The sequence below is a fragment of the Pithys albifrons genome, chromosome 3 (assembly GCF_047495875.1).
Source record: "Pithys albifrons albifrons isolate INPA30051 chromosome 3, PitAlb_v1, whole genome shotgun sequence".
Lineage (NCBI taxonomy): Eukaryota > Metazoa > Chordata > Aves > Passeriformes > Thamnophilidae > Pithys > Pithys albifrons.
In genome coordinates, this window is record NC_092460.1 from 72,555,327 (window position 1) to 72,579,872 (window position 24,546).

Sequence of the window (24,546 nt, forward strand, 5' to 3'; positions counted from 1 at the left end):
CAACACCTAGTTAAAAATATGCTTAGTATCCTCTGGGCTCTGACCTGCATACATTGAAACAAAGATAGGGATGAATTTACAGATGAACACAGGATCTGGCAGCGAGCACACCAAGTCATTTCTCTGCTCTCCTTCTGCACCTTATCAGTAATATTTCCCTAACAGCACAAGATGCAGTGCTAGGCTCACTGCATTTCAACTCCCCAGGGAAACTCATTCAGATTCTCCCAGGGATAACACTGCATCTGGCAAGCACAGAATAAAAAGTGAAAGCATTAGTTAATTTTGCACCTTGGTTGCTCACATCCACAGACACTCCAACTCAACAGCAGAGAAGATAACAGATACAGGGAAGAATTTCTCTAGAATCTCTTAAAAACCCCACCTTTGGGTTTGCTGATAAATCACATTTATTACCATGCAACATTACTGCAAGGCGTATTTTGAAAATGCATTTGCTATAAAATAGGCTCAGCCTCTTTTCTTCCCTACACACATCTAGGAAATATCCAATTCCCTCCATAGCAGAGACTGCATTTTTTATTTCCTGGCACAGAAATGCAGTCTACTCTACTCCATTTTACACTTTCAGATCAGTTTGGCAATCAAGAGCTGGAGAAGGGAAAAAGAAAGAGAGGGAAATGTGCTCCTATGCTTTTCCTTGTGCTACTGCTTTAAGAACACATGATTATAGGAGTATGACTAATATTGAACTAAGGGGAAGTGTTCCACCTAGAGACCATCCTCACCAGGGAGGGCAATGGGCATGTTACCTACAAATGGACACTCCTTCAGGAGTGAGTATGTCTGCTGGTTCTGTGATAAAAAATGATGCAGAGGTATTGCCCCCAGTAGTAATTAACAATGTTAATCTTCTTCTTCCTCTCTATGGTGATAAAAAGAGCAATTTTTATATTTAATTAATGCAGAGGATCATTTTGGAAACTGGCTAATGAGGCTCTGATCACATTACCATGAAAATGTGCATTAACACCACAACTGAGGAGGCTGTTTCATGTGCAGAGAATCCACTTTATAATTAGCCCACTGTGAAATGAATCACATCAGGAGGAACTCAGAACCACTCGGCACTGGGCACCTAGCTGCTGCTGTGCCAATAGACCACCAACATTCTAAGCTGGTTTTTCTCCTCTGCACTGCCTGTCAGCAGCAGTGCAGTCTAAAAATGCCAGCGCTCAGCCTCTGTCAACGGCAATGTGTCAAAGCCAGGACAAATTACAGAGAGGGAGAACAGATGCTGAAAGGCACTAAACTTTAGTACGTGAGAGTCTGCTGTGCCAAGAGGAAAAAAACAAACAAAAAGCTGCAAATCAAATACTGATTCAATAGGATCTGAGCAAAAATTGTGGGCTACTATGGGAAGTGCTTGTTTAGTCTTTTCTCGTCTTATTCTGAAGGGACCTGGGAACACGTTAGCAGCAGACTGCTACTCTGCTACATACCTCACTGCTATGATGCTGAAAGAGACACTAAAATATCTACATGGGATTAGGATCTTTGTCTAGTAGTAAACTGAAATAACACACACACAATGAATGAACAAATCTCACTCATAGCCACTCTGTTGTACTCAGTATCTGTTTAAAGGTGACGACACATTTCAGAATCATTTCAATTTTAATTAATTAATCTGCAAATTTAACGTACTTCTCAGCCAGCACAGACATGCTATAAAAACTTTGTTCCTTAACTTAGAAATACCTGAGATCACACACCTAATGCTTTCAGAGGCAGCAATGCAACTTATGTGAAATCAGTCTTACTACCAAAGCCAAAGGCTTCCTTAAAACATCATCGATAGGGTTCAATGAGATTGTTGCTATATGAGTGACATCTTGGCAGAAGATGCACAAAAATGTTAAAAGAATCCCACAGGAAGTCATCTGAAGGGGGAGTGGCATATGAGCAGAAAACAACAGGCACCCAAAATACTAATAATTACCAACCTCCCCCCTAACAACTTAGGCAGCAATTTTGCAAAGGAAGGAAAAAAGGCAAAGCAAAACAAAAGCACTACTTACTCTCTGTAAAGAACATACATTTTTACTCTGGAGATTCTGGTAATATCCTCTGCACTCACCTGTGAAACTTCATAGAGCAGTTTGTAGTGCTCCTCTCTCTTCTGAAAAGTGCACAGATTGCAGCCCATCCTAATAAGCAACACAAGAGCAAAGCCTCTAATTTCCCCAGCACTGAAGACCAAATACACTGACAGGGAATCACCATCCAGACTTGTCTACTGTTTTTCATCAGTCACTCCAGCCCCGACACACAGGCACGCCACTGTTAGCTGGAAGCACAAGGCAGGGTAGTGTGTAGCAGCATGCTCTTCTTCCCTTTCTCTAACTATCTTACACTCACGTATACACACACAGAGTTTCGACTCAGTTCATGGCAACACTCCCCCTGTCTCTGCATCAGTGCACATGACTACACAGATTCCCACTCATGAATATTAATAGCCTCTCATTGATTATTTATGACAGAACGTGTTAGTGGGGAGGGGTGTCATAGCTGCTGCTGATGACAGATGAATATTCACTAATTAAGAAGCAAATGTACTGTAGTTAAACAAAATTCACTTGTGTCAATACCAACTCTGTTTATTAAGGTTAGAGAGACTAAGCTGCATGCCTTTCACCCACACACACCTTAATTGTGAGACTAATTTATTAATAGGGATGGGAAAAGCACAAATCAAGTCTTCTGTTAGGTCTCCCCCTTGTGCAGCAGGGATCATGGAATACATTTAAAATATTTGAAAGCATTTTAGGAGAGTGCTTGTAAAACCTGAGCTGATGTTGCTAAAAATTTAAAGCAAAGAAGGAAGGACAGAAAAATAATCCAGATGGCTATACTACTGGCTTCAACTTTGACACTGTGAAATTTAGCCAGATTTCAGGCATGGGTTTATAACAACTCATCATACATATCCAGTAAATGTATGGAAGTGCAGGTGTGCCTGCCCTGGTGCTCTTTACATATATACACACATTGTGCTGTCTATTAAGTAATCTCACATTCAAATCACTCTCTTTCATGTATAACAGATTAATATTAATTATAAACAAAATTTCTCAGAAACTCAAGAGATACAACCTCTTGGACTCCTAGATATCAAAGGTTTTGTCATAACATGTCATTATATCCAATTTTACCATTTGTAAATTAGATTTTTAATGGTGCTACTATTCTCAATGTGTGTATAAAGGCAAGAATGCATTTAAAATTAAATCCACATGTTAAATATTAGGGCCAATGAAAATCACACTTAATTTGAGGCTGACATTAATTCCTTTATTGTATATAATAATCCATTGGAAGTTATGCAAGATAAAAAGCTCAAGTTATGACAAACCAGACCAAAACCCCCAAACTTTTCTTCCATTTTATCCTTCCTTTCTCAGGAACTTTGCTTATTAATAACCATATCCTTGCTTCAAACCATCTTTAATCTGGAGCAGATAGCAGGTGAAATCCAAAGGAGAAATAATTACATGGAAACCCATGAAACCAGTTAGTTAAGATTAACACTGTGTCCTAAAGAGTTGCAATTGTTAAGCACTGATGTGCAGCTACTGGGTTTTTCTGGCTGCAATTTCTTAAAAGTCCTTTGTCAAACATTTAAAATCAGTAACAGGAAATGATTCTAATGAGCACTAAATGATAACAAATTGGCTTTGCATCTAACAGCACCTCAAACACCACCAACGCTGGGTACCAAGCAGATCAACAATCATGTGCTGCTTATCAGTTCAGCCCCTTGGGATATAATAATCCAATTTTTGGGGCTCTAATTTTACTTAAGAGCCAGGAAAAAAGTCAAGCAGAGAAATCTACAGGAAAAACTGGACCATTGCGGCAAATTGTTCATATTAGTAAAGTTTGCTAGAACCTCTATGTAAATTACATATTGGTTGAGACTAAATCTTAATTAAATTTCATCTCCTTTAATAAATGATCAGAGTCAGAAGGAATCAAATAATGACCATAACAGAGTTAGCTCTACTCATATCAGCTTCCAGCACTGTTCTGAAACAGAACATTAAGATTAATTTTTATCTGGGGGAAGAACCTGAGCAGGCAAGTTTGGTTATGAATTTTCTCCAAAGTCCAAAGGTTTCAAAGATGAACCATGGAGGCAGCTTCATCATTGTTAGAAAGAATCAGCCTCTGTTCTCCTTCTCCACATTCACATGAAATGCTGTTCATTCTGAGAGGCTTAAACCCATGAAGCAAACATCAACTCAATCTTTGAAGGTTCTATATTGTGAGGTGCAGAAGGATTCTCAGATGTGTAAATTTTGAACTTAAGAAAGTCAGATCAATGAACAAGACAACAGTCATGCAAGGACAACCATGCCATCTTTCGATGAAAGTGTTTTCTCCTTCCACGGACACTACTTCATCTGACACATAGTTTCAAAGCTAAACTACATTCTTGAAAGGGGCATGATTTACCCTGGTGTATTTTTGATAGTCTCTTAAAATTAGTTCTTTAAAAAGGGGAGGAAAAAAGGATATATCACGACAGGTATACAGTTATATATAAGAAACAAACAACAACAACAAAAACAGACAAAATAAGCAGTGAAAAGGTACAGTTAAGCTTTCAGCCATTTCTCCTGACACTAGCTTTTTTCATTGTTCTTCCTCTGGTTCTTTTGTTTACTTCTCTGGAGCCAACATAGGCTTCTTCATTCATTTATCAAGTGCCTGCTCTCTGCCCATATAGAGAGTAAAAAAGGGTTCTGTCTTCTGCTTCTGCAACCACTAATGGGACAGAGGCTGCAGGGCTAAATAGATTTATTTGAGAAGGAAAGGTGTACTTTCAGAATCTTGAGCTCCACCTAAACATATACCTTTGATTTTACATGTGGTCAAAATACTAAACTTTTGAGGTAAAACTTGATGGAAATACAAAATAAAAATCATAATGTGCTTTGGTCAATTGAATTTGATACTGGGGAGAAAGCAACTCTTTCTTTCCCTTTTTCTCTCCCTCAGCTTAACTGCTCTCCAAAATTTTGTAGCTGTAGGCATCAAAAAGGTACTAAACCAAAATCAAGTAATTCTTATTTTATATGTAATTCAAAGATATTTAAATAATTCAATGCTTTTCTTGATTGTGGAGTTTTTAATGTTCATTGCCAACAATTTAATCCTACCATAAAGACTAAAATCATTATTCACAATCAAACCAGCAATGCAGTAATGAAAAGAGATGGAGTTTAATTTTAAGAGAGTTACAACAAAATTTCTGTAAACACGGCGCCTTTGTTTAGGTCCCCTAATAATTTTAAGTATCTGGGAGATGACTTACATATTTGATAGGTAGCTTCCTCATTGAGGTATAGAAATGTCTAATTATAAGCATCCATGCTTGAAAGTTTATCATTGCAAAAAATTCAAGACAGTAACACTGAAAATTAAACACTATTCTCTCCTTTATATGTTCTTTATGTTTTATTATTGTCCTAATTGGTTTCAAAGCTTTTCAATCTACAACCATTAAAAAAAAAGTAATTTTCCCCTCCACCTGAAGATTATATCTCAAGTTTTTTACATCTTTGTGGGAAAGAAAGACCATTTGAGTCTAATGCCAAGTTCAGACCCAGATCAAACAAAGGCAAATATCAATGAAAGGCTTCACAGTACAAAACTGTAATTCAAGTGCTGTAGCAACAGGAACTAGTTCAGAGGATGAGAGCAGTGATGAGGAACTCCTTGGCTCTGTTCTTTCCTCTAATACCTGAGTCATTAGAAAAGCTCTTCCTTTTTACATTCTTATGAAATAAGTAAAACCTGTCTTGCAAGAGCATCAATTCAATGAACTTTTAAAGAATTTGTAGAGTTTTTCAAAGAATGTGTCATGGAGGGCTGTTACACCCACCTAAGTTCTGCTGAAGCCACCTTTTTAGCCTTCAGAACTCAAATGTAATCAACATGTCTTGTGTGGTTTCTAATTAAAATGTTTAAGTTTTATACTGCTTATCAGTATAGAATTACAAAATGAAAAATTACTCATGACTTGATAAAGTCCCTTGCTAAAAATAACAATCACAGTAACTCGAGTGATTAGAAAAGTTAACCAGATACATACTCGGGCAAGGGTGATGTTCGAACATGCCTGCATCCTGGAGAGGCTAAAATAACTAGCTAGAGGTAGATTGGACTATTTCCTTTTCAGTTGCTTTCCAGTTTAAGTACCATTAGTTGGATAAATCTGCAAGGGCAGTTTTGGCACACCTGAGTATTTCCAAGGTGAAGTAAAGATGCTGGAGAGGAGTAGTTTGTCATGAATATGGTACTACCAGTATAGAGACACATTTACCAATACGAACATGCCACTGTTCACTTTGAAAGCTGATACAGTTGACAGTCTGGAAGAACTGTTGAGGGATTCATGCAATAAAACAGATTATTCTGTCTTGCCCCATATAAATGGCCTATTGTGCCCTAGAAAAACACCGCGGGACTGGGGAAGTTTTCATGGCCTTGAGTGGATTTTCATGGTTTTGAAGCTCAAAAGGAGATCTGTACTGAATGAGGCTACAAGAACAACTGCTTTCCTCCTTTGCCAAAGCATAAAGATGTTGGAATATAACTGTCAGAAGTTCATACTACTATAACAAAAAATTATAACACAGATACGACCTAAGCCTTTAAAGGAGTAGTGAGGTAAAGGGAAGTTGGTTGCTTTAGTGTAACTAATTAGGACTTCATCACCCTAAAGCTAGTATTAGGTGGTGTATGTGATTGTATGTCAGTCTGACTCCCAACACACACCTGACAGAATGACAGATGCAGGTGTGGCATCACATGATGCTGCAGGAGGAACTGTCCACACTACTCCCATGTCTGACTGCTAGTCAGACTAGCTAGTTTTGTTTAGATTGGCTTGTTCAATTTAAAATATCAATGTGAACTGCAAGTGATGCTGTCTGTTGACAGTCATTAACTGACCACTATAAAAGTGCCGTTAATTCTGTTGTCATCAGCAAATGCTTTGTAAGGCCCTAAAACTAATGCAGCTTCCCCTCCTATAAAATCCCCACAGCGTCAAAGGTTTAGTTTGTACACTATTTGGGCTTTCTGAAGCTTAAAATCACTGCCAGTGCACCTGCCTTCTAGAAGATCATTAGGTAAATATCCCAGCAAAGCCCAATCAACCAGGCTTTACTTACCTTACCATCTGCTCTAGAAGAAAATTAACATTATGAAATGTGTCTTTCTCAGAAAATTGTTGGTGTTTGGTTACTGTGACAGCTGTCAGGAGATGCAGGGGTCTTTCTGCTGGATGTTGACCCAGCTGTCCTAGGCACAGCCCACCAGTCCCTGCCCCCATTCCAGCACTGCTGAAACACTGTGTCAGCCACTCTGCCACTGTCAAGAGTGCCCTGAGCCCCAATAGCACACCAGAGCTCAGACTTGCCAATGGGCCTGCCAAACCCCAGGTCCTATCAATGCTCCCCCAGGCCACTGTGAAACAGCAATGTCAGTTCTCAACTCCGGTAATAAGAAGTTAGGGAAAAAAACATGTATAAAGAGTGAAAAAACTCCTGCAGAACTACATGGATGGAGACAAATGAAATCCGATTAACAACGCCTCTTTTTTTTCTATTTTGATGTCCTGTAGAAAAGAAATTAGCATAGCAAATCCTGCTTTATCTCTAAATGAAATTTCAGATGCTTAGGCTGAACCCCATGCCTTTCTCCTGGAATAAAAAGCCAAAATGAAGAACTTGTCAGCTTCAGAGGGGAGATTTGCCACACTTCATGGTTTGCAGGGGTGGGTGCCTAAGGGACACTGCTGCCACCAAGCCTCTGTTCAGCTGCTGCCACCCCTGTGCTCTGCTTCAGCCTTACTGCAGCTTGCCATGACTTCTGTTTGTCTGAGCCCTCTGGATAGGTGCATTAAAAACACTTTTTCAACATAGCTTCGTAAAATAGCCAAAGGGAAATGTACAGTGGAGGAAAAGAATTCAATCACTTTACAGTCAAAGAATGGTGCAAATTGAAGTGCTTAACTCCTATTTAGCAAAAAAACCCATATGCAATAATACAAACATCAAGATCACTTAAAAGAAGCCTTAAGGTGGGAAACCAGAATTGTAGAGGCAATTCACTTCTCATTCACTTTACCAAGACTGAAGCAGTTAGAATCCTCACTGTGTTCTGAAGATGAACCCCTTAGCACCATTCTCCACTGATAAGTATTAATAGATTAAATAGTAGCAATGCCAGCGCAATCCATCTGGGATGAAAACACGTTCTGCCAGAAGTTTTGCATTTTGGATTTCAAAATATGCCCTTCTTGAAACAGGCACCTGAGCTCCCTAGTGCATTTTGGTTGTCAATATCAGTCATAAATAAAGATAAAGCAGAGTATAGACTGAAGAAAAACGATGAGAAATAAAACAGAAATCTCCTGCTCCAAGAATCTTTGCCTTGTAATTCTCCCATGATGTTCTCTCCAGTACTAGTGTTGGGAAAAGGATGATCTTTAAAGGTCCCTTCCAACCCAGTGTGTTCCGTGTTTCTGTGGTTTTACCTGAACTTCTTTCCTTACTAGGAAACATCCACCCTACTTTGTCAAACAGTGCTGCGAGTGCCCCTGGTACCCTTATACTTTACCAAAAGTAAACAATGCAATTTCTTAAAAATTATAAAATAAAATTTTATCTTTGAAGGATAGATATTTTAGGAGGTACTGTTTGGAGTTCTTGACCTCAAACTGTTCAAGGCCACTATCTCAGGTCCTCCAGTCAGGCAGATCCTGTCTTTACATGTGTAGCAGTTTAAAGATGCTGACAGGCAGACATGGACCTTCCCTGTGTCCCTATACCTACCCATCCACTTGCTTGCCCAGACCAAAGCACCCTGCTGCAATATAAAAATGGATAAGCGTAATCTCATATACTCTAAGAGATAATTTCAGTATTACAGAACCATTTAACCACAAAAGGAAAACAAGGGGCCTCAGGCCAGGCAGGCATCTCCTGTGGCTAAATTTGTACACATTTGTATTTGTCCGTTAGGAAGTCAGACCCCGTATTTTCACCTCATCTTCAGAAAGGAGAGTGAGATGCTTTTATTTACTACAGAGGAAGAAGTGACATCTCTGAAAAATGAATTTACTTATCAGGCTTCAAACTACAGGCAGCATGTATGCCAGCATTCACACTGAAGGGAAAAGCAGTATATTTCCAAAACTCACATATGTTTAATTTTTTACAGAATTACACTTCTCACCTTATAAAACAGAAAGGCATTTAATAAAAGAGAAAATATTTAACCTTCTCAAAGTCAATGCCTATTCTTTTCTCTGTGATTCTTCCTGCAAGGATATGAAACAAATCACAGGAGGAAAAAAGAAGGGAAAAAAAAAATCAAGGAGAATAACTGATTGGGGAAGGCTGATGCTTTTTCTGCAAAACCTTTGCATCTAGTCTGAATATCTTTCATTTCTATTCAGTTCTTGTGCAGGACACTAGGATTATATGTATCAACTTAATTCAGTGATAAGAAAATCCTTACTATAAATCTTTCAATGTAGGACAAATCTGTCAAGATGTTGATTATCAAAACAAATGAACAGACAGTAAAATGCGGCATACATAGCATAAACTTTACATGATAAATTAGCCCCAGCACAACTGACAGACATACTGTAAGGGGATGTTAAGGTTGCTATGGCAAGCAGTGTCTTTCCTCCCCAGCACCTGAATCACAAGTTTTCTAAGTCAATGACTTCTATCAAAAGACAACAAATTTTCTATGGTTAAACACTACTTGCACGTAACATATTTCTCTGTTCCATTGTGTTCTCCTTCAAAAGTTACTGCCTCCAACAGTGACCTCATCCTGTCACTGGAGTGACTAGCCAGAAGCTGTAAGGTTGCTCTCTTCCCTTCAGCAGATGTGTTAAGGATTTACTGTAATGGTCTAGGGACCCATTAGTGATGGTCAAATAAATTAGAAAACTCATGCAGTGAACAACTACATTGTCAGCTCAGGAAAAACAAGAAATCTGTCTCAAGCTAGAATTCAGGTACTTGAGCTACCCAAAATTTTGAATGTTACACATTCCTCAGAAATGGGTTATCACGTTAAGGACTGAGGATTTTTAAGAAACATTCCCACTTTTGTTTGGAATAAAAATTATAGGAAAAAACTCCCATGATTTCAGCATACTTCTCATCCAAAATGGCATTTGAAACTCCTAAGGCAGAAAATCAGTGATACATTTAAAGAATCAGAGTAAACCCCAGTGAGACTTTAGTAAAGCATCCATAATGGCTATTTCTGTCAACAAGACATAGGCATGCACCAAGAACTCTCCTACACAAAGACCCAAACAATAAATAGAGTATATTCCTGACACAAGGTATTCAGAACCTACAGCAGGACAGGCTCATCCTTGCTGCAAAAATACACGAGTCTTATACAGTAATCCTGCCAACTTCACTGATTACTCCTCCTGGAAACCTGCTAGAAATTCAAATTAAATTAGCTTCTTCTGGCTTTGTTAGCAAAACTCATAAACAAAGCTGTGTTCTCCTTGACCTCAGAGGAGGCACCAGCTGATCAAAAACTCATGTTTAGCTCTAATATCTTTGATTACAGAGTATCATTTTTTATTTAAAGTTATGACATACATATATTGATCACCAGCAGACTCAGCTATGACCACATAAAAATCACCACAGGAAATGCTCAGGTTTCTTTATGTCTAGGAAGGACTGCAGAAGGCACTTGTGTCATCTTTCTACTGCATACTATAGTTCATCAAATAAACATTTCACAAAAGGTCACAACTCAACTGACAAAATTAATCATTAAGGTGCTTTTCTGAACACATACTACCCTAATGGAAAGTTAAGTGATAAAATACGGATGAGAAGCAAAGATCTTGAAAAACTGTCATCCTCAGCTAAACCCTCTATGTACTGTTGGTGAAGATGAGATCAATAAAGGTATATTTTCTGTTTGAAAATACTTTTTATTCACAGAATTACAGAATCAGCTGAGTTGGAAGGGACCCACAAGTATCATCGAGTCCAATTTCTTGCTCTGTACAGGACCATCCCCAAGGGTCTCACCATGTGCCTAAGAGTATCATCCAAATGCTTATTTAACTCTCTCAGACTTGGTGCTGTGACGACCTCTCTGGGGAGCCTGTTCTAGTGCCCACCCACCCTCTGGGTGAAGAACCTTTTTAGGTACAAACAGAAGAACAAATAATTCCAAGCAAGTAAACGAGATTATTTTAAAATAATTAAACTTAACTTATACAAAAAAATAATTAAAAATCTACATGTCTGTTTTGGTCTGAATACTTTGACAAAATGCCAAGTATAAACCAAAAGACAAAGCTCCCTCCCCATCTTGCCAAGAAAAGGAAGGGAAAAAAACCCTGGACACTAACATTTGAAGTAGAACTGGCTTATATATTTATATGAAAAAGGGAAAATTAAAAGTAAACTACAATATAACACACACTCACACAAGTTAGATGTAACAAATAATTCCTTCACCTCCCCCCCCAACAGAAAACTGAACTCTTCTGAACACAAATCTCACTATTCTAGATACAAAACCACCCAAGACAACTCAAACTCCCAAGGGACAGACCCAAGCAGAGAGAAAATTAAGAATGAATATTTACTTTTCTGTAGATAACATAGCGGTGAGGTGGTGCTGGGCCTAATCAGCAGAGCAGCACAGAGCATGTCCTTCTACACCACAGCCATCAGGAGAAGGAGCAAACTCTTCCTCCTCCGCTGTATTTATATCCCAGTTTGCGTCACCTGGTATGAAATATTCCTTTGGTTGCTTAAGTCAGGTGACACCTGAGCCTCCTAATCTACGTAACACTATCAGGGCTTACTAAAATTAAGGCCTACATCTAGGACTAACTTTACTCTATGGTGAGATTTTAATTTTGCATATCCTTCTCTGTATTTCCTTGTTTCCTTGGTCCAGCTTAAATTCTGTGTCTTGCAACAACTCTGCATTTATCTCCCCATTCAACCATTCATGACTCCAAACAGGTCCCTGCTGCTGTGCATTGCTTTTGTTCATCACGTTCTACTCCTTCCCAGCTCTTCTCTACCTTATATCACTTCACCTCTGGCTTAAAAACTTCCCCAGTATTGCCTCTCCCATGCATCTCCCAGGAGCTGAACTCTAAAATAACATCTCTGGCTGGCAGAAGGCTGTGAAGGAGAGGAGACCGCCTCAGGCTGCCTGTGGCTAACAGGTGGGAGAGTCCGCTGAAGCCTTTGCAGCAGGCTGGGCTGAGCCACGTGTGCTCCCTGGGGCTGCTTCCCATGACAGTCCCAGCTTGGTTATTAAAACAAGCAAAGGCTACACACCTACTTTCCCTTCACACAAAATAATCAAGGATGCTTGGATCACAGGTATAATTGATTGTCTTTCACCCTGCTTCAAAAGTCAGCCTGATCAATACTATGTACCACTCTCCAGTACAAGCTTTACTGATGTAACCTCTGACTAAAAACAGATACATCAAAACAGCACCAGCGGAGACAATATTTATCCTTTGCAACACACAGGGAATGTCATAACTTCCTCTTGGCTTTCCTCTTCTATTAGTAGAGGAGGGGAGGGACGAGTGGAAAGAAGGACTCTCACAGCCAAAGTGAGCACCAGCACTGGAAACTAATGTTGTGTATTTATCCACTCACATTAAGTATGGAACAGGCAGTCACAGTTTGCGTTCCCTTGGTGCTCTTGCAAATTCTCTTCCTTTCCATCTTCCAGCGAGTGACAAAAAGTAGCAGTTACTGACAAATGCTGGGGGAAAGCACAAGACCTAAACAATAAATAATATATGCATCCATATCTCTATAATTCCTTTCTTCAAGTCTAAATAAAATAAATATGAGAATCTGGATAAGAAGTCATGGAAGCTGCCAATTGTGTTTATAAAAGCAAATAAATGAACTTTTTCAATGCTCCTCTACATTTCTTTTATTAACTGAATAAAACTTGCCACCTAATGACACAGCAGAGCATGTTCATTTGCCCATAAAAGCCTTTCCCTTGCCAAATGCCCAAGTTTGAAGGGAGGTAATCGGTGAGACTTGGGGGAGCATTGCCCCAGCAATGGCTACACTGGAGGTGTCAAGAAAGAAATAAGGCTTTGTAATTTTGTCACACAGGAGAGAAGATGACTTCCTATACAAAAATGATAGCTACAAGGACTTCTATGTGCACCTGATTTGAAAAGCTACTTCTGCCACTTCAAGCACCTACTTGCTTCTTTTCCAGCCATCTGCTGTTATTTCTTCTTAGCCTGTTAATTGGATGTACTTCTCTCATGGAAAGTCTCTCAGTTCTCTTCAATGGTGGGTCTGCTGCTGAGTGCTTTGGTGCCTTGTCCATATTGACCAGATTGTTTCCCATATGGAGTTAAAGAAGCCCCCTGAAAGACTGAGACACATCACAGCTTGGCTATTGTCAATCCTGCCCGCTGTTTATTGAGCATTTCCATTTTGAGTAGTTTTGCTGAGATAACATATTTTTAATCACTTCCCTTTCAAGGTGGTCACCTTCACCACCAGGGACTCTGAAATTAAAAGCTCATCTCTCACTCTCTCCTACCATTGTTCCTGCTCCTACAGCCCTTAACTTTCTCAACTTTTTTTTGAACTTTACTTAGTTTTCAAAAAAAAAGAAATAAACCCATTCAACTTTATTCTTCCCATTACATCTCTCTACTTTTATTTATGAAGTAGTAGATAACTGCCTGGGGATAACTATGCTCTTGTTTTCTATGCCAAACTTCTTCTGGGATCCCATTCATACATCTACTTAAACCTCTCTCCTTCAGGGAGTCCTTTTTCATCGGGTCCCTCACAATGAAATCTAGATTCCTCTTCTAAAATTTGAGTTCTGGGTTTCTTCACAGCTAGATAGTTACCAGCACCCTACTGAACCTCTGGCTTCTCCTCTGAACTCAGTATGTTGGAGAATATGAAAGGAACAGGTCTTTTGTACCAAATAGATCCATTCCAGGAAATTATTTTTTCCAAACTTAACAACGTATTACAGTAATACAAGCCAATCTAAACAGTAAACAGACAATTTATGAGACTAAACTAACACAACTTAGAGCTAGAAATTAGGACCGGCAAGTATTTCTGCTCATTTGAACAACTTAAAATATTTTACACAGAGAGCACACACTGAGCCTGTAACTGAATGTGCTGTAATCAAACAAGTTTTCAAATGCTGCAAGAGCAAGTGCTTACCTCAAGAAACCATAGCAGGGCATCAAATAACAAAGAGTTTGAAGTCATAACCCTGAAAGCTCACAGTTTGACCTCTGGGTACAAAACAAGAAGAAATGTGTGCCTTTTCATTTCCCATGCTAACACTCAAGATGTCACTTCATGATTGCTGACTACTACATTTGTTGAATGAACCAAGAATTTCCCTTCAAAAGGCATGTCCTTTTTGCAGAAACCCATAAAACCTGACCTGATTCTTCACCACACTACCCAGCACAAATTAGAAGCTTGTTTCCAAAACTTCAGCCTGTGGCCCTGCACTGTCTGCTAATTGGACTTAGAACATGCTAAAATAGTCAGCTGGAAAAGAGCCACCTTATCTTTGTGCTCTGAAAGAATTTTTGAAAGGAAAAGAAAGCCCTGTTGTGAATTATAAGAATGAGCATCATTCAAATAGAGTGATAAGAATTACCTTTTAGTCATGTGAGTAATACTCTGATCAATGAGGACTCTCTCTCCCCAAGCCTCAATTTAGAAAGTTTTTTTTTATTTACAGAATTGGTTTCCAGAGATATATATTAGCACATTTTTTCAAAACAGATAAACACTGCCAAAATAATTACTAAACACATCTTTCCCTGCATAGCCAACCAAGGTCTCAGTTCTGAAAATTTGTGCTATTAATGAATGATACACTGCAGCAAACTAATTGTATGTAAAGTCAATGTGTGCATGTTTAAGAATTTTAATTACTCTTCTGTAATTGCTTTATATTCAATATGTAACATGCAGGTAACACAGCCTTTATGATGATAAGCAGTTTAATTAGAAAGCTAAGATAAGAATAAATGCCTTTAAGTTACAGAATTTGTTCACTCTGGCCATGTGATAACTTAAGCACATAGTTTTCCTTGGTGTTTTAAAATACAAAATGCTAATTCTACCTAAACCTTTGTTTCCTCACACTACATCAACTGCTTTATCTGCCATTTTCTTCTCTCTCTTATGGATGACAACAGCACAGTTTAATTAGATCACAACCCTCAACCTGTCTTCAGTCCCTGAGCAGGTCCATGCAATGGAGCTCCACGCTCTGCAGCCAGTGTGTGCCTCCCAGTGAGTTGAGACCAGCCTGGGCTGCACACTGGCTGGTGTTACCCTTTCAGCAAACTGTCTCGGAGGATGGCCATTGATTTCCTAGTTATTATGAACATGAAATTATTGAATGACAGATGATAGAGTGTTAGGTCCTACAAGTATTTTCCCAAATGGGTTATCCAGCTGGTGTTGCTATAGCAACGAGGCTGTTTGACAGCACTTGTGACAAAGAAGTCTTTGCTCAGAATTCAGCTACAAAATAGCTCCTTGTTTCCCACCTTATCCTCCCTGGCCTTATCCACCACCTCCTCAGTGCCCTCCTAGCTTCAGCCAGTGGCTCCAACACCAACCAGGGTATGGCACCACTGCCAGTCACTGGTCGTCCAGGAGAGCACTCTGCCCATGACACTTTTGCCTAAGACAATGTCTGTTCTCCTAAGATAAAGTAATACGTCTCAGAGTGCTGGATGTGCTGGAAACACAAGCTCTGCATCAGGACACACAACTGAAAGCCTAGGAGGGATCACACTCACAAATCAGCCATCACCTTGCACAGTTAAAAGCTAAATAATTTCTTCACATTCAAGTCATGAATCTTAGTTTGCTTTGATTTTTTATCTAAGTCCTTTTTCTACTAGCAGGACATAGCCTGAATAGCTTAAAATAAAACTCATCTACCCACCTTCTACAAGTGCTTTGACATTTGTTCAACCTTTCTGAATATTCCAGAAAATGCCTCTCTATTGAGCTTCTGACTCCCAAAGAAGGCTGTTTTGTGAATCCAAAATTATATGAAATAATAGGTTATTTCACTTAAATTGACTCGCCCACATTTTAATTCACTGGTCAGTTTTCCAGAAAGTGACAGGAGAGGGAATTACTGAACGGGGTCAGGCTGTTTGCAGTGAGCTACCACAAAGCTGCAGCCAGAAAGGCTCACATGCTTGGGTTTCGCTGCCCAGGCATTGATAACTGTTCTTCACCACACATATTTACCACCTTTTTTTACTCTGATCAGGCCACAGTGAATTTTGCTGTATTTTGTTCCCATGCTGAGTGGAGATGAGCAGCATCTTAGCTGCCATCGTTTGTTGCAATATGTGGGTAATAAAAGGATTATGAAACCCAGCTATATTTTCAATAGGCATGAAATTATTTTGGCAGAAGGTGGAAAAATACACCCAAGAAAGCTGGACTCAGCACCGATTGTGAAAACATAAGTTAAAAATGTGCCCAGATATTCCCTGATATTCTTACCAAATGAGAGATTCTTTTTTCTCCAAACTCAAATAAAAATCTATCAAAAAGGTGTGGATTTTGTCAAGATGAAAAAGCATGACTGAAAACCATTAAAGCACACAGCAAGTACTGACTGGTGAGAAAACAGATACGTTTCTGCGATAAAGCTTAAATGTTTGGTCTGTGCCAGCTATCTTGTTCCTGGCCAGAGATATTTTAGGTCTTAAAATATTTTTAAGTGCATTAAAAAAAATATCCCTGGTGCAGCCACATCTGCTCATAGCAGCACTTTTATAGGACAGCTTCAGAGTTGGCTCTTGATGAGCATCATCTACGCTGTGCTGCATGAAGCAATAAACAAGGCAGTGAAACACATGGAAAGCTGCAGCTTCATGCTGCCACCAACCCCCACTGTCATATTTTCTCTTCTCTCATACCCTCCTTCTAGCATAAGCAAAGCTGTAAATGTTTTAGGGCTCTGTGATAGTCCCTGAGAAAAACAGGGAGCATATGTAATGTATTTTCACATGGAAAAAAAAAAAGGAGATCCTAATTTCTAAAGTGTGCCTTCTGTTCAAAGTATACCCTTGACACTAACTCAGCTGTGACACAAATCACTTTACACAGATTACTCAGTCATAGATGATACCAAGGTACCATCAGAAGGATATTAGTCAACAATTTGTCATGAAGTCCAATTACATGTTTTCTATGTAATTCCCTGACTACCTACTAAAATTTTGCTGATATTAGCCCATCTAAAAGGCATTTCGGGGACCAGGAGCACAGATCATATCCATTACAAAACCATTCTGTAGTTTCTGTCAAATCTGAGTTAAATGCACTATAGGGAATGGAAAGCTGCTACAAAACTGCCGATTCAGGATCTATACAAAACAAAGACACTGTGTCAATACACTCTTCTTTTTATATGGACAGACATTCACATATGTGAAGATTGAGCTGAAAAAGATGCATTCGATGGCATAAAACTGCACCACCTCTGAGCATGACTATGATGCAAGAACCTGCCTGGCCCACAGACATAATTGATTTCATCTGGACTTTCTTAACTTTCTCATGCAAATACAAAATGCATGCAATTATTAATTGGAGAAAAAAAAAGACAAGTTTTTTTGTAAAATCCTCTCCTCTCAACCAAATTTTCAAAATATGTCCCTTCTGAAGACATTTAAATCAATAGATGGTTCAAGGTACAGGTAATGGCTACAAAGACCTTCACCTGCAGGCACAGGTTTGCCTTCAACCTCAGTTGCTAGTGACTGAACATTACTATGACGAGACTGTTGTTGAATGACCTATCTGAAATAAGCTGTCAGTTTCAGAAAAGTTCGTATTGGGCAGGTGTTTGTATCATTAAAATTACCCTATTTCACTCAATAACCTTGGTGGCAGTCTCAGCAAAGAGGCCAAGGATAGAGTGGACTTGGGGACTGCTTATGTTCTCTTGAATGAGAATCAAAACAGCTTTGGCTACTTTAGGATGGATGTATAGTGACAAGTAACAGAAACACAAGTTACGATAGATTTGACTGAACTTATTCAAGACACAAGATATTTCTCCATCTTACCATAAGCATTTCAGCTAACTCTTCCTTAAAGTTTTCAATTCTTATTTAGAATTCCTTATCTCACATGAATTCTCTTAAAATTAAAAAATATGTGATAAAATTCAAGATGGAAGCAAGTCCCCTTTAAAAAAATCGAAAAGACCAGTATTTTTGGAGGGGCAAGGACATTCATTTTGGGGTTTTTAGCACCTTTATACACTGTTTGCTAAAAGAAAAAACTCAAACTAGTTAAAGAAAAAAAGAAATCTGAAAAGAGCAAAACTCTTATTTGTGGGATCTCCAGGGAAACAGTCATTACTTTATGATTTATGTTAAAAAATGGTATGAGTACAGCATTAAAACAAAACTCAATGTAACAAGTAGACCTAATTACTACCTTTAACTGAAGTCAGTGCAGATACCTCATAGTCAGTGCCCCAGAAAGTAGGGGATCAGCTCCAGCACTTTTAGCTACAGTTAAACAGAACTGTGGCAACTCTTCAAAATAGTTACAGACTCTGTGACATCTGTCCTTACTCAAAGGGAGAATGTAGCAGGGAGAATGTTACTTCTGTCATGAGGAGCAATTCTGGGGCCATTCATGGGCCAAAGAAAGCAAAAAGGATCTTACTGAAGCCATCAAGATACACACCAATTATGCCCACTTGGCAAAGTTTTTAGAAGTAAGATTTTCAAGAATGTGAAAGTAAATAGGAATTTGACTATGCTTGGTCAAGTTAGTAGAGAAAAGATGTACAGAGAACAGCCCTCAAAAGAGAGATTTAGTGTGTTCCTAAAGCCATTAAGTAGAAGAAAAAAAATTACACCACTACGTTGGGAAAATGGGTGATAAAGCATATCCCTTTTTTGCTTCACTGAAAGTTGCTTAAAGAAGTGATCTCATTTGATCATGACACTGAAAAGTGAATGAAGTCAGTGAAAAGCTACTTCTCTCAAATCCTTCAATTTTAAAATCCTGATTACAGTCTTAGTACAGTGCAATACTGTATAAACACACTTGTTTAAAGATAACACTAGTTAAGCTTATTTTGCTATGGGCAATCCCAGCAAGCTTTAAAAACAAAAAGAATACATTTGCTCACCAGGCAGATTTTTCCTATAACACAAATAGAAAATTCAATCTGCTGTTAAAAAAATTACACCATTCTAAAAGCAATTAAGAAAGGCATTTTCCTCCCAGCTTGACTTGTCAATCCTATTAGACCAAATTCTAATTAAGGGTGGAAAAGTGGCTATTTTATCTGCCAAATGAAAATAATTTAGTGCCAGTTAATGAGGACTAGCTTATAACTGATTAGTCATTTTGATTCTGGCTTGTTACAGTGGTAGAAATTACCTTCAAAAGATACAGTAGGATCAGCAATCATTTTCACACATTTGAAAATCAAACAGAGCTTTCCTTTGTGATCAGATTAGGCATGAAAATATCTGAAACCAGGAGCAAGATAGATGCAACAGCTTACAGCTAGTTTGGAAAATATAAACTACTTTGAATTGTAACAGTAGTATGTAAACACTTAAGATCTGGCAATCTTTTCTCTACACCACATTTGCAACAAGTAGACTGACTAACAAAGGCCAAGTATCACTATGAGAGAGGGGAGACCAAGCTCACAAATCCTTACTCACATGAGCAGCTTTCCCTCAGCATTCTACAATGTCACACAGGAGTGCTGACATGAAGATTCTAAAAATCAAGTTCATACCTGTCATCAGGTACAATTTTTGAAACTAAGCTCATTACAATGTAGAGTGGCAAATGCTGCACAAGAATAAACTACTAGTCTTACCCAAGTCTGTAAGAAGTCACTCAGATGGTTCAGAAGGTACCTCAGGGCAGCTGGCATTCAGTGCATCAGGACAAGGCAGTGCAAACAGCAAAAATACCTTAAAGTAGAGCACCTCCTTCTGTTTTATTCCTTACATTCTGGATGACAACACAGTTGTGCAGGCATTTGCATTTCTCAGTATCATTTAAAAACATTTAATACTTTCATCGCAAGTGATGTATTCTATTCCTGTGGCACCTCACCTGTCCTTGACAACCATACAAATATAGAATGATGATATTTCCCTTTCAACATTTTGTGTAAAGATGAAAACAATGTCGAACAAAATCCTAAAACCAGATCATTAGATGCCTAAAAACTCATCTCATTTTCTTATAGGAACACAGGTACCAAAATGATTAGCTGGTTTCAGGAAAATAAATTTAACCCAATTAAGTCAAGATTGAACTGCTCATCTCACTACCTCAAGAAAGCAGATTTATGATTGATTTAATTCACATGAAGCAGACGTGTTCTTTCACATATTTTGCACCATTGCAACAATATACAGTAGCTCTTCTACTTTGTCTGGAAAAGCCCCAAAGACCTCAGCATGGTTTACTGTTAACATCAACCACGAATGAGACATTTCTTGGCTGATATTCTTCACATTTAAGTAGTTTGATTTTGGTATTGTGACTTTAAGTAGGTGATCTCCTCCAGAATCCAAAACAAAACCTGGGGAATAGAGGCAAGAAAAAACAAAAATCTCATTTTGGATACTTATTTGCAGTAAGTTAAGCACTTAAAAGTTCAGAAACAGACTAAGTTTCTTAAGTACTTGAGCAGTTCCTCCTGAACTTTAAACATATCTCCAAGCGCCTTAATGACTTTGAAATCAGACCATAGCTGCCTAAAAAATTACAACGGTAACTCAGTAAACAACATTCTAATACTTCTTTAAAATGACAATTTATATGGTCTTGTCCCCCCTCCGCAATGATTTAAGGAATCTGCTGTATTGATATTTTACAATATTTAGATGTGACCCTGAAGAACACGGTATGCACTTAGTGACATACTGTGGCACATAACACCTAATTAAAAGCATGTCACACTGGCAAAGAGTTTGTTGGGCTCTTCATAGTACTCCTTTATAGTCACCTACATTTCTAATTTACAAGGGACCCTCCATAATCAGTGAAAATTAATGAAGATGTAAAATAATCAGAAAAAACTGGGTGTCTCCTGTAGCCTATTTACATGCATGCTTTACAATAACTTAAAACAAAATAACCCATATCCTTACATAGGATTCCCTTAGCATGCTGGACTGTTCCTACATATTACATTGTAACAAATTTTTGTTATTAGATATATGTCCACAACCACCAGGATAAGATGTTCATCATGTTAATTGTCATAATTGATATATAAATGGACATAAATAGTCAAGGTCACTGTGATTGGAGCGAGGGGCACAAGGCCACCATGGCACACCACTGTTCCCCAGTGCAGAGTGCTAAGCAGGGCAGTGCCACGTGCCCACCTACCTGTCAGAAACCTGTCACCCGATCTGTTCTAGTCCACTTTCACACAAGAGAGAAATGAACTTTGTCACCTCAGTCAGGGTAACTCCTAAGCACCAGCTTTCAACTTCAATTGAGGAAACAGATACTTTGGTTTTAAAACTGCGCAGCAACTTCATTGCTCTTTAATTTCACATCGTTCCCCTGAAGCACTTTGCTACTGAACAGCCTTTAATATGATTTGAAGCAGATACCACTCCAGGGCTTTCTCGTCTTCATCACTTGTTTATTTTGACCTTGACATTTATTCAATTAGAACTGATTTGCCAATCATGCACAATGCTTCTTAAAGTTGATTTCCATACACCAGTGAATAGGCCCATCCAGTTAGCAATGATCTTTCCACATGCCCAAAGTAAAAATCTACCAAACCGAGTAGCATAAAAAATAGCCAAGGTGTCTTTCATAAGGCATCTGCTATTTTCTTTGCTAGCATTGCTCTCAGTAGATGGAAAGTAGGAAGATCTATGAAATTTTTTGGCAAATAATCAGCTCCAGCATGGCCTAACTCTTAGATTAATTAGTTCCTTGAAAACAGCTTCAGTGGAGGAATATCTTATGTCCAGGAAAGCAGGATTCATCCCCTGAATATCATAGCAGCACCTCCACAGCCGGCAAAGAGAGAAGAGCACACAGTCCCTACCACATCTCTGTCACATGTTCAGCAGTAGGAGAGGAGAAATTGTTAAAATTGTCAAGTACCATTCACAAATTTATGCCTGTGGAGTTGTTCCTTCTGGAAGAGAACCAAATAACTCATACTTTTTGAAAATTGCTTATGACAGCCTTTCAGTCTGCTTCAGGCTGGCTCTCAGTGATGATTTGTATTTTCATATACTCCTCATACATTAAGAAATTTACACCTGTCAGGTACTGACAGAGTGTCTCCATCTTCAACCTTTCTGGGGAAAATTCTTTGCTTGCAGACATTATCCAAATAAGTTTCTATCAGAAGTCTGGGTGACATAACAGGTGGAGGTCTAAGAAATATGCAGCAGACAAGCACAGAATTTTAATGAGAGACAGAGGCTTCTGCACTAGCATAAAAGGGACTGAAATTACAATACTGATCCCTGACAATTTAAACTGCATGTGAAGCCCATGAGTAATTCTTAAGAGAACACATAAATGCCTGTTACAAAATTTTCTTTACTACCTAGGCTGACACCAGAATTTTTATTTCTGTTTAAGGCAATCACACCTGGAGTCAAACAAAGCAGCTCAGAGAGCAAGAGTCCTTGTAAAATAAGCAGGAGGATGGTCATTCCTGCTGATAGGCTCATTGATAGCAAAATAAGTTCCTGTTCCCCACAGCCAACATGGCCTGAAGAGAAACTGCAGCATGTGGGGATACTGAGGCACCCTCAGGCATGGGACTCCCTGTGCATTTAGCCAAGCCTTGACCTGAAACTCCTCCAGAAAGCTGATACCCAGAAAGACACTACTCATTCACAAAAATACTACACTTTTCAGAACCTATCAGAAAAAAATGTGAGTTTGTGGCTGAGATTCAATGGTATGTCAAGTAACATGATGCTCAGCTCAAGTATTTTGGGGAGGAGACCCATTAACTGTGTTTCCAGCTCAGACAACGAATGCCTACCACGTGGCCAGCAGCATCCTGGCACAGTGGCTCCTTCAAGAAACTCACATTTGTCTCCAAGGACAAAAGACATTTGCCTGCAAATTCTTCCCTTTATCTCCCCATTCCTCAGGATGGAGGAGGTTTCAGTCTGTGATTCTGCTCCAAACACTGCATTTTCACATGGGAGATGGAATTTGCATGGAAGGCAGGGTGACTCTGGCAGGAGGCAGTGTGGGCAAGGGGGTCACACTACTGCTTGTGTAAGAAAAGCAGTGTGGGACACCTGGGTGAGACCATTGCTCCATGGCAGGGGATGCCACATGTCAGAGGCCAATATAATTTGGGGCAGGAGCATGAGGAATGGGAGCAAGCATCCCTGAGTCTGTTTCTAACCTCCTTTGATCGCTGGCTGAATGAAGACACAAGACAGGATGACCAGAGAGGGCTCACAGCTTCCCTCACCCTTTGGTAGTAGAAGGATGAAGGGGTGTCAGTGGCATTGGTAGTTTTGTTATGCTCCATTCAGCAACAAGCAAAAGACAAAGTACCCACCCTGTTCCTCGGTCCCCCTCCCACTCCTCTCTCACTTCACTGAAAAAGGATTCTGGGGGTAAAATAAGAGGAAGAGGATGCTGCAGATGGCAAGGACCACATGGCAACATCATGCCTCTCCTACCTTCCTCCCAAGGAAAGCAAACATTTCCCTTCTCCCTAATATTTTAAGGCAAGTTATTTCACACCTACTTCTGCTGTTACTAACAGTACTAACACTGCTGGGCAGTAATAATTACCATTGCTTTTATAGTTTAATAAACGGTTGGATTATCAATGCTAAAAAGACACAATTTATCAATTGTAAATTAATGTTATTGAAATTAACTTTGGACCATGAAGAGGGCTTTTAATATCGCTCATCCATTCAACATTTACTGCCCCTGTTTTGTAATTGATGTGCAAACTGCTGAATTATTAGATTTCTTCAATCTTTTTTAATTCTTTATTACTTGATACCTTCTGCTGTACTTTAGTGATCTATCATGCCCTGCTCTTCCAAATAAAAGGCTTTATTAAAGGCATAGTTAACCACTCAACAGATTAATTTTTCTTCCTTGTCCAACACTTCCTGCAAGCCTCTCTTCTCCCTTTGATTCCAGAAGGAACCAAATCTCTGATGTCTCTATTAGTTCTTGAAACATCTTTTGCTTAGGCTAGATGTGCAAGACTGTTTCCAGCAAGTTTTAAGGGTAAAGATAACTAAAACATACATGCACACAATGCTGGAGTTAGAGGAGACACTCGTATTTCCCTGAAAGTTCCCGTAAAGGTCACTTCAATCCCAAAGGCAGTCAAAGCAACTCCATTAACGGCACAGCCAGCTGCTTGTTGGCATTA

General features: G+C 39.0%; 1 protein-coding gene across 2 annotated transcripts in view; it reads right to left on the reverse strand.

Annotated features, from left to right (window-relative positions):
* The window catches only part of PDZRN4 (PDZ domain containing ring finger 4), a 235,610-nt gene that overhangs the window by 98,574 nt on the left and 112,490 nt on the right, over positions 1-24,546 (reverse strand). The window contains exon 1 of one of the 2 annotated variants that reach the window (XM_071549987.1): positions 2,102-2,417. The exons of the other annotated variant lie outside the window; for it this stretch is intronic. Within the exon in view, the coding sequence (XP_071406088.1) occupies positions 2,102-2,170 (69 nt within the window). The 5' untranslated portion in view covers positions 2,171-2,417. Of the gene's footprint in view, positions 1-2,101; positions 2,418-24,546 lie in introns of those variants that run through there. 2 annotated transcript variants of the gene reach the window in all.